The sequence below is a fragment of the Zerene cesonia genome, chromosome 18, assembly GCF_012273895.1.
Source record: "Zerene cesonia ecotype Mississippi chromosome 18, Zerene_cesonia_1.1, whole genome shotgun sequence".
Taxonomy (NCBI): Eukaryota; Metazoa; Arthropoda; class Insecta; order Lepidoptera; family Pieridae; genus Zerene; species Zerene cesonia.
The window spans coordinates 8,129,863-8,150,260 of record NC_052119.1 but is presented as its reverse complement, the minus strand read 5'-3'; the positions used below and the strand labels follow the sequence as shown (position 1 = coordinate 8,150,260).

Sequence of the window (20,398 nt, the reverse complement as noted above, 5' to 3'; positions counted from 1 at the left end):
GCCTGCATGCGGTGATAAAAATTATGTATGTTCTAATATAATTTTAAATTTAATTTTAACACACATTAAATGAAAAATTCAACATTGTGGTTCGTGTTCAGAGACTTGTAAATCGCCCGATCAAGAGCGGCCTGTAGCCACATCCAACAATTTGGTTAGGGTAGCTTGATTGTTAATCACGTAGTATGGGATGAAAGGTCGTAGTTTTGAGTTCACAAAATTTGTCAATTAAACATACTTATTTACACTTTTATAAAGAGGTTGGTCATAAAAAAAACGTAATGAAAGTCTAGTATAGTATTAATTATATTATCTGTGGTAAAGAAATCATTGACCGTTATGGACAATTCAAGTGGATTACGAATCATTTGTTAAATCAAGCAAGCTGCAAGTTGGAGCATTAATACTTTAATGCTCCAATGCTTATGTCATATTAATTCAGCGCTGCAAAATGCGGAATAAAATAATGCACTCTGTAATTGTCTCTCTGTAGTCTGTATGTATGCTAAAATCTATTTGGTAATGCTGAGAATGGATCACGTGGATCAATGGATTATTGCTGGTATGGTTGTTAGGTGGTGGCATTACCAAAGCAGATGTATTCAAAGTTCCAAGTAGATATTAAGCTTTGTAACGAATGTTTGAATTTAGTAGTAGTTATAATTTTGTAAAGATATTTATTAAAGAACAAGACATACCATTAAATAAAATACGTTTTAATGAAATTCAATATTTTATATTTACTTCAATAAATAAATATTTAAATCACAGTAAGATAAAAGTTTTATAGACACTAGTCTACATGACACTTGAAACATATTTTTACATCAAGATCATTTCAAATACTTAGGTATATGTACTTATTATAGTTCATTTACAGCACAGATCAATAGAATACCTAGCTACAATATTAAGAAAGCAATTATAATACTAGATTTTCATACAAGCAGCCAAATTTTATGATGTTTATTTTAAAGTAGATATAACCATCTAGATACTGACTATATAATAGGTTACATGGCTAGCATATATCCAACTCACAAGATTGTAAACCGTCCACAAATTGTGATCGTTACACTATAATGAGAATATATTGTAGCTATTTATTATGATAATTTAATTTTCCGAACCTTCGGTCAGCAGGATGAATGTGGACGGACGGACTCAGCGTAGTTTTAAAATCCACCAAACCTAACTTAACCGATTATATTGAATGCCCATTTCACAACTAAACGGTTTCGATGATGATAGATTACAATTTACCAAAAAATATGCATTAAAATGTATGTTACAGATTAAAATTTGCCGTCTTTACCTACTGATTACAATCTCGCAACAAACTAGTCTGGGAGATCGTGATCCAACGCTGCGGTGACATTTACATTCATAATATATTAACTGATCCGGCAAACGTTATTCTGCCTTACCCTTATTATTGAGAGCTATGAAAAATAGATATTGGCCAATTCTCAGATCTACCCGATATACACACAATATTTCATAAGAATCGGTCCAGCCGTTTTGAAGAAGTATAGTAAATAATATTGTGTAACTTTACATAGTACATATAGGTTTAATAACGTTTGCGTAGATTTAGTGTGTTACTATTTAGTTATGTGTGGTGCAGCTGAAGGTTTAGCCTGTATGCAGTAACAAATGAAAACGATTGATCGAAAATGACTCATAAAGAACTGATAATTGTGAAACAATTTGAGCGGTTAGATCAAAAGTTCAGATGTCCAAAGGCTATTTATATCCAAAACTCAGACAATTTATTATTATGCTAGTACATATCTTAAATATATTTTATGTGTGTCCCCCCAGTCTAAATATTTGGCGCCAAAATATGTAAATACCTAATGTTATGTTAGTTATAAAAATTAAATAATTATGTTAGTTATCTGTTTTAAGAATAGGCCAAGATCAAACAGCTGTTTGATTTGTATACAATTATCGACAGTGTAGCTAATAATCTAACAAACAAGATTAAACTGTGAAATACCGATTCTAAAATGTGATTAATGTACAAGTTATAACTGATTTTTAATGCAATAAAAGGTTTATTATAAATGTTAGTAGAAAAGCTAACCTATCATATCCTATTAAAATGCCATGATTTATGACGAAGATCTATATAAATAAACTTTAACTATGGATGTAGTTACCTAATAAATCAAAATGCATTGAAAAAATGTTAACAGAATTAAAACATTGCATAGAAGAAATCAAAAGCAATGGAGGAATTCAAGGCAATACGTAAGTACTGAATATTATATTAAATGGTTCCCTACCGGTTCTTCTCTAAAGAAACTGCTTCCCTGAACGGTAGCAAATATTAACTTATGTATATTGACGATTCAAAAGCGCATCTGGAGAAAGTCTCGAACGAATAAATGTTTGAGTTTAATATTTATATTTTAAATTCACCTGCACAACAAACGAAAATATTGTTTTATTTACAGTTAAAAGTAATGAATATTTACAATAAATATACCGTACACGGTGTAGCTCCTCGTAACACGCGCTATATGAAATTGTAAGTCATGAATTAAATGAATAACATTATATGATGAGTCTTGCTTAATATAAATTCCATGCTAATTTAAATTTAAATTTAGGAATGGACGACTTTTTCTATTTTATATTCTTATTCAATGCATGACTAACTTCCAATGATAAATCAATAATTTACTTGTTTCATTCAAAGAGGATTGATTGATTGATTGATATAGCATTTTTTGAAATGAAATCAAAAGCAAGGAATTAACATAAAAATATAATAATACATATTGTATTTGACAAACATCTCTTATTGATAAAAAATAACAATTTGGTTAAGCAACTAATTTATAAAGCTGTTTAAAATTTATCACGAGACCACAACACAGAGACTTAGAACAATTAATATAGACCACAGATAGAAAATGTAACACTAAGGGCCACTTTCACAACTACCCACACCTACTTAATACTTTGCACTTGCTTTCATAGATTATCATTTAAAATGTTAGATAAGATAATCAGAACATACCCCGTAGTTGTGAAATTGGCTACAAGTATGTTTTAAGTACGTGAATTTAGGTAACATACATCTTAAAATATATCAAACATCTACAGAAGCATTTACTCTTTAATTTATCTATTAATAAACAGAGATGTTAAGAGTTTATAATTAGGGCTTGCACATGTACCTTATTATGAATACATCTTAATTATAGAATAAATTTGAAATAGATCATTCTTTAAAATACATATTTAAGTAGTTTTACAGTAATTCAATTCTTTTCCTTCTACATTGCCATAATTTCGCCAACATTAGATTATAAATAGACAAAACAAAGAATTAACCACTATGAATTTGTATCTACACTTCCACAGTATAACAAATATCCACAATATGGCAGACAAAAATGTCTTAAGGACAGTCCATGAGGTAAGAAGAAAATTAAAAATTTGGGCAAGTGCGCCATTTCGCATCATGTTTGTAAATATTTTAAGTAATAAATTATATTCATTTACATAATTAACGGGCAAGCCAAAATAACATCCCTTTTAAAATAATACATAAGTTCCTAAACCCTGAATAAGTGGTGCAAAACAGCTCTTTAACTACCTAATATCTGCTAATGTCTATTACACTTTGTATCTATAGATACAGTTCTTGTAATGCATTTCCTATATTTCAATATATTTATACACCTGTATCAACATCATTTTATAGTTTTATACTACCTTTGTTCAATAAATTAAACCTTAATACATAAGCTAAACACTCAAATCTATATAATTGAGATTCATATATTGTGATCATAAATTAGTGTCCAGTCGATGAAAGCATACATATTAAAGAATTAAAAACAATCAGCTTCATCGTTTAGCAAATTGTTTGTGTACAAAAATAGTAGATATTTGGTAGTTCAAGATAAGCGATTGAGCAAAAGTAACATGAACAACTAATAATGGCTATAAAGAGCCTTGATATGTGCTATAAATTTTTTTCTAATACTTAATATTAATTTTGGATTTAACAACAATTTCATCATTTTACAAATACTTTCAACATTGGTGTTACTTGTTCATTTACATATAAAAATTAAATCTATATTATCTAAGAATCATAAACATAAATGTTATGTTATTCAAAAAATAGCACCAATATAATTTTAACAATCACTTTACATGATGGATTAAACAAAACAAAAGCAAATTCACTATAAGCCTTTTTAGGACAACTATCAGACGTTTTGTCAATGGATATAGTAAATCTGCACTATCTTTGGCATCACCAGTCAGACAAATTGACTTATGTGACATAATAAAAGCATTTAGACTGCTCTCTACTCTAAAATTACAATTTATCTAAAAATATCAACAAGGCATATCAATATTCAGGGCATCTGGTGTGTTGAATCTTACGACCTATTGGTGCAGTAGTATCAGTTGACAGTGCTGTGTGAACAATAATTGCCGGTTGAGTAGGAGTCGGCGCATGGAGCTCGTGACTTTCTCCTGGTGCCAAACTCGCTATGGCTGCCAATAAGTCTGCATTTACTATAGGCTCCCCTTCTTCACGCGGTTCCCAACCTACAGGAGGACTGGCTGGTGGCGAAATTAGAAATTGTTTCACAGGCGCCGGGGGTTTCAAATTCTTTAACGATATCGGCGTAACGGGCTGGGCGAAATAACAATTTATGCACGAATTATGAAATTGGTATTGGTGGAGTTGCACACGCGCGTTTGCCGCAGCCAAAGGACTGTCATAATTAACACGTAGACGTTTAAAACTTTTTAACCACTGAAACGTTATATTATCCGAAAATGTGCGGAATAAATCTTCTAATTCCTTTTTCAATTTTTCATCGGCGAACACGTCGCTGTGAATGTTGGTGACAATGACGGATTTTGGTAAATCGTCGAATTCATTTAATTCGTCATGAGAGTCAGTGTCTTGTTCTATATCAGCAATGTTTGGATGAACGTTCGGCATACCATCTTCAGGATTAATATAGACTTCTTCCTCTTGAAAGGTCTCATCTTCTTCCTTGTTAGCCATTTTGAATTGAAATGTATATTTACTTTACTGGAAAAGAACCAAAGAATCGTTGCAATATCTTTGTGATCTAAAAATATTTAACTGTATATTTTAACAAAACAATCGATTACAATACACTTCCAAAATGTCACAAAACAGTGGATGCCAAACGGTCTACGTCAAAATGACAATAAAATTCAGAGTTACCTACTTCATTAGATGTATTTTTTGTTTCTGAACATTTTATGTTGCTAGTCTTGGATATAACAATATAAATAACATTTAGATGGTTTCATTGATAAAGATTCAGTTAGGTAAATGGTACGGGTTTAACAATATACTATCCGGTATGATAAATGGACTTTACCATACCATACCGGATCATACCGGAATTTATATCGTATAAATTTTGTAAATTTGCTTAATAATATTTGTATGGTCTAAGACTTACTTTGCTTGTGAGATCTTTGTCTTTTGTGATGACGTCTTAATAGTTAGTAGAGTTTCTTTTAAAACATTTATATTTAGGTTGCCAATGGGTGTGGATGTCTTCCTATTATACCAGCTATTTAATAATATTCATATTTGTCTGTTGTTTGGGTTTAGTTATGGAAAATGAACTGCATTGTATATAATATTCAAAATAATATACCGATCTATCACTGAACCTATATCTATCTGAAACTGAATTGGATTGGCAAAAAAAGAGTTTTAATGCCAGCCATATAAGCCAATAATTTCTGTAAGAACTAATTAAGTCATCTATAATCGAAGATAATTAATTCTTCTATACTTTAATTAATGAGGGCAATAAAACTAAAAACATCTTATTTTATAACTGTACTCCAAGGACCACATAATAAAGCATTAGCATCAGAGTATGACTTCCTAAAAAAATCAATTTTGTGTATACTTTCAACACAGAATCCCAACTGTCCATATTTATTACAGCCACTAGTCCAAATGGAACCATCTTCAAGCAATATAGCAGTATGTCTGCTACCACATGCAACATCTTTAATATTTATATCTAATTCCCTCCCACTATCATCATAAATATCTACAAGTATAGGTAGGCCATAGCTTTGAAAATCTGAACTAGAGTAATCTTCATTCTGCCTTTCTTTTACTCCCAACTGTCCAGTATCATTCCACCCCCAGACATACAAATCTCCAAATTCACTTAATGCACAAGTGTGCCAACCTCCCGCACTGATTTTAACTATTTTTATGCCAGCTAAAGCTTTCACTTCGGTAGGTTGGTCCAAATTGTTCAAATCTCCATGACCAAGTTGTAATCTCCTGAAAAAAAAAATTAACTTGCAGTTATTTCGTTTATGCATAATATTATACTGATATGGTCTCATATATTTTTGTCATAATATTTCTTACCGGCCATTACCCCACGTAAATATTTTACCAGATTCAGTTAATAGGACATAGTGTTCATATCCAAGAACAACATCCAAAACTTTACCATCCAAGCAGGTATCAAACAGTATTGGTAGCATACCAGAATAAATATCCCCTGCACTAGTTAAATATATACATGAAGTATTCGTAGCAACCACCTTAACTACACTTATTTCATCTTTATTTACGCTCTCAACAAACTTAACTTCCTTATATTGATCTGTTCCAAGATCAAGTATGTACATGATATTTGATACACTATTGACAATGACCAAATGGTAGTCATTCCCAGTAATTAAAATATGGCCATCTTGCAATTGTTCAGGTAAATTTAACTTTACAAATTGTTCTTCTTTCCCTCTAAAGGCTCCCGATATATAAATATCTTTCTTAATTTGAAAAAGGTTATAAGACCAGCTTATACACGCAAGACTAGAATTACTATCTATATTATTATTTATAATTAATCTAAAGTGATCAAACACACAGTCTTTATGCAACCATTGGCCGAACAAATTTGAACCAGCTACTTTGTACATGGCTGATGTTAGTTACGTTAGTTTCGTTTTGTACTAATACTAATACTGTGTTCTCATAAGTACTTTATAAATGTTTTTCATGTTACTTAAGTATATTAAAATTCAACAGTCAACACATAAAAATCAGCTGTCAAGTGTCAACTGGGGTCTGGGGATTGGGAAATTGGAGTTGCCATTTGATTGAAATACGCCAGAAAATAGAACTGACAGATTTTTTTTATAGTGGGGAAATCTTACATATATACCCAAGGCCCCCGGGGAAAGGAGCCGTGGGTAATGTTGGATTCTTACCGACTAAAACCCTACTGTGTTCCGACGAGCCGCTTTAGTGAAGGGGTTAGTATACGGGAGCTGGTTAGTATACGTCCGCGACGTAACTGACTGTATAGTATTATGTTATGTGGTACTGACAATGTTTAAGTTGTAGACTGCCATAGAGCTCCGTTTATGTTTTTGGTTTCCCTTTTTTGATAATTCTTAGTCTTTAAATAAACTTTTCATTATGATATGCAAAGATCTCGCGACGTTATTTAATTGAGCCCATATAACATTTACGAACGTAAACGATTCAAATTGTCATTATGGCATAAGGTCTCGTAACCAAGCCTTTTAATCTTCTTAAAAAGATAGAAATTGTCATGTTATATTGACTTTTGAAATTTGAGTTTTGGAAGTGGGCGCAAATAGCGGAAGCCGGAAAGATTGTTTTGTTGTGATTTGTCGTAAAAAACTAAATGTGTCGTAACTATTTGAAATACTGTTTTAAAAACTGATTTATTGCAATTCACAAAAACATTTTATTGGAGTGATACACAGAAAATTGTTAGAGCCCAAAAGAAACGGGAATGAAAATGGCGGGACTCGAATCAATGGTTGTTGAAGAGGTTAAACCAGCAGAGAAACCAGTGGATAGAGAAAAGGTATTAAATTTTATAAAAGAACCGTTTACGTACGAGCTTCGTGTACTAATTTTAAATTGTAAAGAATGTAACATTCGATCCTTGAGTTAACTTATTGTTTTGGTACCAAATGTATGGAGGTTTTGATCACAACATAATATCGAAGTTTCAATTTGCTTTTATTTACTAATTATCGCTTAATTCCGTCATTATCGTTTAATGAACATTCCTTAGCCTATTAACTTATTTGAATCATAAACCGACATTGATCAAACTGTAATAGGTTAAGTAAGTTAGATAATATTATAAATTTTAAATTTTTGCAGACGTGCCCTTTGTTGCTGAGAGTATTTTGTTCAACCGGAAGACACAATTCACCAGGTGATTATGCTAGAGGAGGCGTTCCACAAAATGAACTACAAATATACACATGGATGGATGCAACTTTGCGGGAACTCACTAGTCTCGTCAAAGAAGTGAACCCGGAAACTAGGCGTAAGGGAACTTATTTTGATTTCGCAATTGTATACCCAGATATGAGAACTCCCACTTATCGTATGAGAGAGATAGGAGTTACCTGCTCAGGACAAAGGGGAAATGATGATAACAAAACACTATCACAAGTAAAGTTTCAAATCGGCAATTACTTGGATATATCTATCACACCAGCCAATAGAATGCCTCCTCCGATGAGAAGACCTCAACCTTATATGAATAACCGCCCATATTAATCTTAGAGAGTGAATTATAATAAAGGTAAAATATTTTAAGGTAGTTCGATGTTTTATTATAAACCTTTCATAGATTTTTTTTGAATATTTAATATTAATGAATAGAATATTTTATCATGGTGTTCTTAGAATTGATGAATGACAATAATTGTAAATATATATAAATATCTGATTTGAATATTATTACGAGACTGTTAATATGAGGTAAGTTCCTTATACTTATATGACAGTGCTAATGATATTGAGAATTTTAAGGAGTTTTTTCTCTGCAAAAAGTTTACAGCTTATCGAGGATTTGTGTATGAAATGTTATTTCATGCTTGTGATTTAGAGGTGTAGGTAAGGATGTTACCATACTCCTCCAAAATGGCTGGATCGATTCTCATGAAATTTTGTGCGTATATCTGGTAAGTCTGAGAATCGGCCAACATCTATTTTTCATACCCCTAAATGATAAGAGAAAGGCAGAATAGTGTTTGCCGGATCAGCTAGTAATATAACTATAAAAAAATTGGTGTGTCAGTTTGTAACATTAAAATAACTGCTTTTTATTGTATATATGTGGATGTATGTGGTAGTCGAGCACGCTTCGGCACGAATTGGGTACAGGTAACAACGGTTACATAATTATAATTTAAAATCAACAGATATTCTTAGATAAGAAACGAGATTTTTCGCGATTCTCTGGAACCCGTCTAGTTGCAAATTTTACCTCGCCTGGTTATTTTTTACTAAGTCCAGCGTGTGTAAAATGTTTTTCCTCTCTCTAACTCTCACGTGTTCTTTGTGTAGGCGCCGTGACAGGAATCAATTAAAATCTAATTACTTTTTTACTTATATAAAAACGGATTGATAATTGATATAGATACCGGTTAAGTTTATTTTTAATTTTTCAAGTTCTACTTGTATGAGATGATCTTTACTTTACATGTACCTGCAATAATTTAGGTAATAATAAAATTAATTCCAATATAATAAAAGCTTTTACTTTTTAAGACTTACATTTTTTTTAAATTTTTTTTTAAATATTTTTAATATTAAAGCAATTTTGTATGTGGTAGTCGAGCACGCTTCGGCACGAATTGGGCAAGCTCGCACCGGGGAAGTACCACACCCCCACAGAAGACCGGCGTGAAATAGCATATTGCTGTGTTTCGTTCGGTGAGTGGGGGAGCCGGAGGCCCATATCCTCTTCCTTACCCTTCCCAGTCCTTTCCTTTATTCCTCTCTTCAATCTTTTCCAAATCCCGTTCCAACTTGCAGTCGGCAATCAGCAATAGAGGCGTAAGATCTGCATTGGACCTTACGCCTCTCCAAATGTTCGTGGGCGGTGGTAGCGCTTACCATCAGGCGACCCACCATTGTCGACGATGACATAAAAAAAAAACATGTCAAGAAATACCTTTTTAAAAGTTGTCTGTCTGTCTGTTTGTTTGTTTGGTTAATCTCTGGAATAGCTGAATCCATTTTGACAGGACTTTTACTTGATATCTGATGTAATAAAGAATGTCGTGAATTTTTTTTCTCACCACACTCAAGGGATTTAGAGGAACAATAAATTTATGCGGGTGAAAGCGTGGGATGCCGCTAGTAATAGTAATATAATTGCTTTGAAATTATTACAAGATTAATAATATTGAAACTTATATGAATATATTGATATTTCTGATTTAGAAATACAGTGGTAGTAAAAGACAAAAGTTATTTTTGTGAAAATTTATTTCCATCGCTCTCCAAAACTTAGTGACAGTTACACTAAACGACAAGAGAAAAATTCTTATAATTACAATCCTAAAATAAATATACGTTATATGCTAATATTCTAATGATTACTCGGTGATCTAAATGGCCTCTTAGATTTTTTGCCCATTTGATTGAGATCGATTGTAATACCATTTGGCAACACTGCCTTATTTTCTTGATAGTCTATGAAGCCCTTCTGATCTTGATCATCTTTAGCCTTGTCACAGGCGATACCTGTCTCGTAATTGTATTCTCTCCTGAGACCATCGGGGTCTACGTAACCATATTTGCCTCTTGTGATACAGTCCACACCAATAGTTTCTTCTTTGAATGTGCCATCGTCATTCTCGAATCCCCAAGTAATGCTACCATCTTCGTTTTCATCTCTGAACTTGCGGATGATTTGTGCAACGGGCTTCTTTTCCCTGGGGTTGGATGCCGCGTATTTGTTTGGTACGCTCTTTACAGGGGCTGCACGAATAGGCTCTTGAGGTCTGTTGTATTGCCTGATTGGTTGGATGTCCTCCTCATCGGCGAATGGTTTTGGCTCAGGTCGGATTGATGGGCGCTGGGGCCTGCTCGATAAGGGCTGTAGTCTCGCCGGTTGGGGTCTTGGTTGGGGCTCGTTTCGTATTGGGCTAAACGATTGTGGTAATAGAGGTCGGTACTGTGTGGGCCTTACGTTTTCGAATTTAGGGATAGATGGGGTAGTCTGTGCGTATGGTGAAGAATTGAAAGCGCTCGGTGGTTTGGGTTGTGATGTAGTGGTGATGTCAAAGTAATCGTTTTGAGGTTCGGGTGTTGAATAAGAGTTAGCGTACACAGTTGGAGTGTTGATTTCTATTTCATCTTCTGGTTCTTCTGTGACTGGTTTGGAGGGTTCTTCGATGGATTGAAGGCTCGGCCGGGGCGCAGCGTCAACGGATTTGAAGGATGGTCTCGCCAATCCCGGCCTCCTCACTCTTGCGACTGGGATCTGTCCAGCCTGAAGTCTTCCTTGACGGAAGCCTCCTTGTCTGGGGCCACCTACAGGAATAGCACCAGGAATCTGAAGTCTTGGTGGTGCAGGGCCGTCATACTGTGCGTAGGCTGTGACTGCACACAGTGTTAATATCTGGAAATATAGAACAGCATTATAATAACTAGTCAACCTCTAGAGAATTCAATTTATTCAGCTGCATATTATGTTATAGGAAATATGTCAAAATGGAAGACGCGTAATTTAGGGTATTTTAGTTAGAATAAAGAGCTATTCATAATGTCAGGTTCTTATTATATGTTTAGATACGATTTCCTAAACTGTAGAGCCTAGAGAAATAATACTGTATATCAGGGTCTATGACGTGACTGACATTATATTATTAAATCGGAATGTACTTCGCAACGAATATTGCATACTTTCGAGTATCGAGTGTAATGGGCCTTGTCGTGTTCTAGCAATGCAGTATTAACACCTGACTTGATTGACCGGCCGTGCCCTGGTCGACTTTGTCTCTTATTTAAATCTTAATATCTCTACATGATATAATACGAAACCCTACGCAACTTTTTATTACTTAGTAAATAATTCATGATGTTTATCTGTGATTGCGTTATTACAAATTGTAATAGTAATTTTTAACGATGCTGTATTTCAATTTTGATTTCATGATTTCGTAGAAAAATAATTATCTATTTGCGCCGAAAACCCGCACGCGAGGTAACGTTTTACCGAGTAAGACAACGATTATAACACCTAATTACGTGAAGGAAATCGATTTCATTCACGAATACATGGATTTGATATAATTTCCCATTTTCGTTATTTAAGCCGTTTTAATTTTGCTCTATTATATTCAAATGAGACGATGTAGCTACAATTTGTAATCAAGTATTATTAAGCTATTATATTAATATAGTGTTATTTATTGTGAAAACAAACATTATTTGAATAAACGTATCTCATTATTTCATCAAAGCATTTGTGTATATCACATAGTAATTGCGTATTTTTAAATATAAGTATCTACATTTCTATAACTAAAATGCATTAAAAAATTTCTGCTATATATTTATGCAGTAGTTTTTAGTTTTTGAGTTTAAAATAAATAGATGAAGAACTTTATTAATGTACCTTGTTGAAATTTATTTTATTATTTAAGTTATGATTTCAATATCGAACTAAATATCGGTCAATAAATTTACCAAATGAAACTTCAGTACTCAAATAAACATGCTTTACATAAGGACTCATCGCATGTCTTTGCTCGTAACTCTCACGCTTGACTTCGCTTCGTTCAAAGCGGTTAATTACTTATTCACAGTAATTTGCTTAATTAATCATTACATACTTTTTACAGTAACTAAATAGTAAAGTAAAGTAAGTTCTTTTTGCTTCTTTCTCTTAAATGGCAACTCCCGATTCCATAGAGGACCTAATTTAGTCGTTACAAACATTGATATTGAAATTGCATATGTGGCTTGAATTCTTGAACCAAGGAACTTAAAACTATGGAGTCTATATCGTCATTATAATCTGTCGTTATATTTTTGGTTATAAGATGGTGTTACGTTATAATAGTTGATTATCTATGTATTGATTTTTTAGACTAGTACATCCACAAATTTCATATCTATTAACTTTATGTTATATTGAATTTACATTCGGGAATCTATTTTTTTTTCACAGAATATAAAACAATTTATATAAAACACAACTTTAATGAACGCAAATAGAAACCAACTACGCAAGTCTTCCTGTGGTTGGGCACACGCTTGGCCGTTTTTTTCTAATGATCTCAAATCTATAGGCGGGTTAATTGCATATATTATGTATGCGTGTTAGTGAAGTAAAACGTTTAATTATTAATTGGAAGTAATTTTATTTCTTGAGGAAGCAATCAAAACGTCGGCAGTATCTTACTCTTTAATGAAGAGGTGTTGATAGGATCAAGAATGGTTGGTGGAAGCGGTTAACATGAGAAAAGTATACGGTAATTTAATATAATCAATGTAAACAATTCATGTTATTGAAACAGGGCTCAAAAGGCTGTTGATGCATGAAATTTATTGAATTTATGACAAAAAACAAGTCACTGGATCTTATAATAAAAATTGGCATAGAGATAATTTGTTTACGATACTTTAATAAGGGATATTTCTATATTAAGACTAGTCGCAAGGATCCCTCTTAAATGGTTGTAGAAAGAAGTTTGCCATCAGGCAATAAAGGTTTGTCTGGAATTCGTTAACAACAGGCTTTAATATGAAAGTCGTAAGGACGGCAACTCGTGCTTCCGCCAGTCAAGGTTGTGTCTCGTTACTTAATGTGATATAAATTGTAACATTTATTTACTTGGCATTTGTATGCGTGTGGGTATTAACATCCAACCCAAAATATAAATCGTATTTGGAAGTGAAATCCATTTAATGTGGCAAGACAACTTCCAAGAATTGGCTATAAAAATACCTTCTGATATATAAAAATCTTAGTGCCGGTTGTTGCAATTATTATATAATTTGTCATATATATATGTGCGTAGACGTACACATAAGCCCATATATGCTCCCACTGTAGAGACACAGGCCTCGTACGAGGGTTTATGGCAGATGTCACTTGTCGTTGAACATATGAATTTTTTATGTTATATTTGAACATGTTTAATAACACAATTATTTATCAAAATATCTACTTAGCTATAAATAGAATTATGATTAAGTAAGGTAAGTTTAATCATAAATAACTAGATAATATATAAAGTTCCGCATTTCTGCAGTATGATATAGTTCTCGTTTGTTTAATATGCATTTAAGTGCCTACTTGATTTTACTCTGACCCTCATATGTTGCTTTTTATTATAATAAATTATAAGTACAGGTTTAATAAAGTTGATCGTAATAAATATTAGTAATTAAATAATTATAGTATCAAATTATATAAATATATTAAAATTTGAAGATGTTTAAGAAATGACCATTCCAGTAAATAAAATCATTCTGAAAACGAGAGGTTTCATTGAATGTTCTTTATATGTTAATAAGTGAATCATCGGTTGAATATTCTGCTATTTAGCTCTATTTTAATAATGTAAAGCTTGAACTTTATTGTGCATTGTTTGGACAAATTGTGATTGGTATCAGAACAATGAGATGCACGTGTCGTCACGAAAACAGCGCGTTGAAGTCTTTTGTGTGATTCGTATAATATTTTATTCATATATCTGAAAAGATGTTGTATTTTGACATTTTAACATTGTAATTATTTATTTAATTATGTCAGACATCATTTTTAGTACATACATTTAAATTGCGCATGTTTTTTTAATACAATTGCAATTACCTCATCTTTAAGAAGATTTATTGGTATGTTACACACAAATATTTAGAATCATTTTTTTAACAAAATAAACAAAACATAAGTAAAGAATAATAGGTAAACTGTTTGTTTGAATTTCTGCAATCAAGGAATTATACGAAGTATTAATTCAGTTGTTTAGAGCTATCAATAATCAGTTCCATTTACATGATTAATATTGAAAACAAAATAAGCTTTCTTCGATCATACAAAAACTGAAAGTCGACAAATTCTTCCATGAATCCAATGAACTTCGAAAGAAGTCGCCAGCGGAATCAATCATCTGATAACAATGGACATAAAAGGCGGAATCTTATTATTGTTACTTCCCGCCTATAATATGTAAGTAGCTTACGTGATTTATTTATATCTATATATAAACACTGATACCTTTGGTGTTTTTATACGTTTTTACGTTGACTTCTAATTATGTACTAATGGTACGTATGCATTTATTACATAAATTTTTTGTCACTCAAAATAATTGAATGTTAATAGTTAAGCACCACAATAGTTTAGTTCCCCACACCATAGCAGATGATCTTGTAGGTTGTAGGGGAATATGTATCCTCATCCATCTCACAAGTTGCTTTATGGATTAATGTAACATAAAAATGATGAAATGATGAGGATAATGAGATACCCTCATGAATTTAATTTTTAGTTTTGTAGCATTGAAATACTTTTTATAAATGAGGAATTTTTTGAAAGAATAGAAAAAAATTGATCACGGGGCGGGATTCGAACTCGCGTTTCTTGCCTAACCGTAGCAACGCCTAGCCACCCGTGATCCCATAAAAAAAAATTACTTACCCTCATGAAATTATTGAATTATAACCGATGAATAAAATATAATGTTTAGATAGCTGTGTGGCTTAATCTAGTTTAAATATAATACTTTAGTGTGGCTTAATCTAGTTTAAATATAATACCTTATTTTATATTATGTAGTATTTTATATCATGTTAAAGTTTGATTTTTGATGAAAAATGATATCGAAATTTTGTGAAGTAAAATTTTAATCGGGTCACTTTACATATAAAAAAATTACATATACTACATTACATATACATTTAAAAAATGTTTACGTAAACATTTCTGCTTAAAACTCCATGTAGAGTAACAATAAGAAAATAATATTCTATGTAATACATATTTAATGGTATGGTAATAAAGGTATAGCGTCCTGTATTTATTCAGAATCTAACGTTACTATCCAATGCTTCATCATCATCAGCCCATATATGTTCCCACTGCTGGGACACAGGCCTCCTATGAGGGTTCCAATGCTTAATCATATATTATTATTATTTTTTTAAATACAATAGGATTCTTTGCATCAATATGAAGAATCGCTCAAAAAAGTATAAATTTTATTTTTAAGTTTTTACGTAAATTCATCATCTGTTACGTAATGAATGTTATGAATTGCATATCCTACCTATATTATACATGCGAAAGTTTGTGAGGATGTGTGTCTGCTTGTTGCTCTTTCACGCAAAAACTACTGAACCGATTGCAATGGAATTTGGTACGTAGACAGCTGGACAACTGGAATAACATATAGGCAACATTTTATCCCGATATTCCTACAGGATACAGACTTACGCGGTTGAAACCGCGGGGCGCAGCTAGTAAACTATAAAGCTCTTTAAAATTAATACATTTTGAGAAATAAAAGAGTATAAGTCATCCCACGAAGCTACATACTAAGTCTTTAGTATAATAACTTAAGTGTAATATTTAGTATAAATATCGCTATTTAGCGATAAGACCGCCATTTGTGATAATGTCACCTAGGATAAGTCTCAATTTGTGAGATGCATTTTTCAAGAGCAATAAACCATAAAAAATTAAGAAATAAATGTAATTGCTATGCATGTATATCATGTTAAAAAGTCATGTGTACAAATAAAAAATTAATTAAACAATAATATACTCTTGACCGTATTTTGGATCTGCGACCAATGTCAACAGAGTCGTAAAGTAATAAATATTAAATGACAATTCGAACGAATTTGTATCTTATAAAGTACCAATATTTAAGAACAATATCATTCATTTGTACATAAAAATGAGTTATATTTTGTAAAATTATTTTCTTATATCAAATAAACCATCACTATTCTACTACTTCACAGACAGGATATAAGTTTGTTTTCACCAACGCGTAGCTAGCAGACTCATTTAATTTAGTAATAAAAATACATATAGTACGTATGTTTATATGTATAAATACATTTTGTAAATCAATCATTCATGTCGTATGCAATGACTTTGTAAATAATCCACGTGTGACTCCCGTTATGCTCTAATAACAACGGTTTTGTAAAATTTTTGTGTGTTAGTTCTGTTAGAATAAGCCGAAATTATAATTATTATCAAATGTTTACGGCAAATAATTTGAAATGTGTTATGTCATTTAAATTTTACTTTCACGGTATATAGGTTCGTAGCTAATGTATTTTTTGCGCAATAATAAGCAAAAATATATGGCTATAGATATTCGGCGGGTGTTATTAAAATAAATTATATTGTTTCTGACTTTTGGTGATTGAAACACGTTTCGTAATGTAATGGTACTATGTTGCTCTTTTGTATTGTTTGCATTCAAAGTTCCTCCTTTCGAAGATTCGTCGTATCGAATATATAGTAGGCGTAACGAAATTACAATTTCTTCAGATGCAATTTCGATGCGCGTAATGCGATTTCTAAACAACTGGTAACATAATGTAACAAATAAAATCGTAGTTTTATTTCTTAATTCCCATGGACTGGATAAGTATTGCAAGTTCCAGACCGGTATAGGTACTTAATTATTAAATCTTACATTTTGCAGTGAATGGAACAGTTTGGTTGCGTTGAAATTTTAACGTATCTAGTAGTCAATCCAGTTGCCGATAACAGTGGGCCAGTTGCCAACATTTATCCATTGCGTGTTTTACGTAATCATGAATACGACAATTGTTTAACGTGAAGTTTGCACACAGCTACAATTAGTTCCGCTTTCTGAATTAAAAAGGGCAAATTTTTGAGAGGTTATAAGAAAACCGCCTTCGCGATAGATTCAAGGCTAACCTGCAATCAATACCTACGTTATGAATGTCGATTGTAATATGACCTGAATGCATTGGACTATTTATGGTTCTTTATTATGCTAGGCGTGAGCGTAGAGCTTTGAAATTGTTCCTTGAATACTTATTGCGTAGACATACATTATATTTAATATTTATCATTTTACAATCTAAAACTGTTTCTTCTAATTATTTGTTGCAACAAAATAATTATATTATTGAGTTATATTACTAATATAAACATTTATTTAAATTTACTTAAATTTTTTTGTTATGTTTGAACTTGGTATATCTTTGGTAATTTGAGCATTTTTGAGCTTAATAATGAATATGACCCCATTTAAATAATATTATAAAGAGCTGTAAAATAAAGAGGAGAAATTATTATTAAAAAAAAAAACAATAAGTATTTTAGAGCAATAGAAATGCCTAGGAATGGGGAAATATATGAATTTTTTTTTTTTAATTGACAGGACTAAATTAATATTTATTTTTGTTTATTCGATAGGAATTTTACTCCTACCTCTTTTACCCCTAATAAAAAAAAAAACTTATAATCTAGTTTTTTTTTTATATTTTTGCTCATCCCTACACACTTAAATGATAAATAATCTGACCTTAACCACTGACTTACCAGTAATGTCCGCATGATGTCCTTTCACACAACACAATCACGGCGAACACAACTAACAAATAAAGGAAATGTGTCCCGCGCAAGCTATATGAGGTCGCCCACTCTCGCCTTAGCTCCACGCGACCACCATACCTTATTGCAAGGTGACCAACTATAGAGTCATATATCAACAAATGTATTCCCAATAAACGTCATTACTCCACAATTTGGCTGCACTAGCGAAGATACCGCTAAGCGCACCAATTAATTACGAATCGTCAATTCATACGAAAATTTGACTGGAACGCGTCACCTTGGTATTCTAGCGTCTAACATAGTTAACGAATGTCATACAATTACTCGCATACTTACCCAGTTAGTTTAAAATTGCGGAATTTAGACGCATTTAATATAAATTAATAAGCGATCTTAATTAAAGCATTAACCTGGTTATATATCCACATGTGTTGCGAAATTTATTTATCTTTACAGTATACGATTTATATACATTTTATGAACACATATTTTCCACTTATTGTTACAATAAATAATATAAAAGAAATGTTTCTAATGAAAGGTCTAATTGAAACATTTTTATCATAATACGTACGTTCTTTTTTTTTTTGAATAAATAATATAAGACTAAGATAGAACAGAGTAATTCTATGTATAGTATGTTTGAAAAACACCAACACAAAATTTAATGTTTACAATAATAACCATAGTATTTGAGTACCTGTCAATGGTTTAAATATTATCGGATATAATCTTACTCTTAGCTTGTAAATATTCATAAATAGGTACATAACTACCATTAAGTATTCTGTCATATCATAAGTACAAACATTCAAATAAATGCTACATCATAAGTGTTCTAGCGATAAAATCACTTGTCAGTAAACCTCTGGAGCAAACCATAGGCATTGTGCCGTAATATCCGATTTGTCTCGACAGGTTGTTAGTTTATAATTTGTATTCAATCGCAACAGCTTGCTATATGTCAAGTGTAGCAATAGCTGCATTACTTTTAACGTTTATTCCTATTGTAATCGTCACCTTAAAAGTTAATTGCGGTTAGCATATCACGAGATCTTTAAATTGTTAACTGGATTGCTCATATTTGTGAATTTTTGTGAAGGTAGCCTGTTTATCTTCTTATATATAAAATTCTCGTGCCACAATGTTAGTTAGTAGGTGGACCGATTCAAATGAAATTTTGTGTGCATATCGGGTAGGTCTGAGAACTATTTCAGATAACACGTTCGATGTCGTGATTTGCACGAATTCTTATGGCTTACAGTAAAGTATAAACATATTACTGTTTTGTTGTATTACTTCTTTCAAAAGTTGTAAAGTTTTATGATAGTTGGTAAAGGAGCTGGTGGGTCGTCTGATGATAATCATTTGCCGGGGCTACATGCATGCCTGTGCAAATGGATTTCCAACTTTGTTGAATAAGGGATAACGAAAAGATCGATGGAGGGAATAATGGACGGGACTGGCGAGGGTAAGGAAAGCGATACTCGTCTCCAGTTCCCCCACTCCCGAACACAGTAGCACTATCTCAAGCCGATGTTTTGTGGGGTTGTGGATTCCCTTCCATGTGCGAGCTGCCCCAATTTGTGCCGAAGCGTGTTCGACTCCCAAACTAAAATGGTATGTGATTCCCAAACTTCATCATAAAGAAAGTAACTCGAAGAAATAACTATCGCGAGTTAGTGTTGTATAAACTTTAGGATTATATTATTATTGTTCCATATGTTGCATGCTTCCACGTTAAGATAACATTAGATAACTCGCGTCGCGGATGTGCGAACGCGCCAGGATAACAAAATAACCTTACATCATTGTTTCTTGTAGTCGAGTCACGAAAGAAAGTGTCGCATATACTCGTACAGTGAGAGTCGCCATAGGCCCCGCGCCACTGATCTAGACTATACGCTAACTTGATTTTCTTGATTGCCAGCACTGGATTCGAGCGAAATTAAATTCTTCGGTGAAAAGCGAACGTGGCGCGTTTC

General features: G+C 32.4%; 4 protein-coding genes across 4 annotated transcripts; 1 reads left to right on the top strand and 3 right to left on the bottom strand.

Annotated features, from left to right (window-relative positions):
• Positions 1 to 2,763: 2,763 nt before the first annotated feature.
• LOC119833742 (protein sarah) lies at positions 2,764 to 5,243 on the bottom strand. The gene has a single exon (XM_038357907.1). The coding sequence runs from the start codon at positions 5,051 to 5,053 to the stop codon at positions 4,382 to 4,384; it is 672 nt and encodes a 223-aa protein (XP_038213835.1). The 5' UTR covers positions 5,054 to 5,243; the 3' UTR covers positions 2,764 to 4,381.
• Positions 5,244 to 5,858: 615 nt separating this feature from the next.
• LOC119833741 (RCC1 domain-containing protein 1) lies at positions 5,859 to 7,109 on the bottom strand. Its single transcript, XM_038357906.1, has 2 exons — positions 6,425 to 7,109; positions 5,859 to 6,334 (listed from the first exon to the last, which is right to left on the bottom strand). The coding sequence occupies exons 1-2, from the start codon at positions 6,982 to 6,984 to the stop codon at positions 5,860 to 5,862; spliced, it is 1,035 nt and encodes a 344-aa protein (XP_038213834.1). The 5' UTR covers positions 6,985 to 7,109; the 3' UTR covers position 5,859.
• A 520-nt stretch (positions 7,110 to 7,629) lies between these two features.
• LOC119833743 (histone deacetylase complex subunit SAP18) lies at positions 7,630 to 8,657 on the top strand. Its single transcript, XM_038357908.1, has 2 exons — positions 7,630 to 7,904; positions 8,210 to 8,657. Exons 1-2 carry the CDS (start codon positions 7,830 to 7,832, stop codon positions 8,612 to 8,614), a joined length of 480 nt encoding a protein of 159 aa, XP_038213836.1. The 5' UTR covers positions 7,630 to 7,829; the 3' UTR covers positions 8,615 to 8,657.
• A 1,658-nt stretch (positions 8,658 to 10,315) lies between these two features.
• On the bottom strand, positions 10,316 to 18,555 carry LOC119833744 (protein piccolo). Its single transcript, XM_038357909.1, has 2 exons — positions 18,399 to 18,555; positions 10,316 to 11,471 (listed from the first exon to the last, which is right to left on the bottom strand). Exons 1-2 carry the CDS (start codon positions 18,411 to 18,413, stop codon positions 10,437 to 10,439), a joined length of 1,050 nt encoding a protein of 349 aa, XP_038213837.1. The 5' UTR covers positions 18,414 to 18,555; the 3' UTR covers positions 10,316 to 10,436.
• Between the last annotated feature and the right edge of the window lie 1,843 nt (positions 18,556 to 20,398).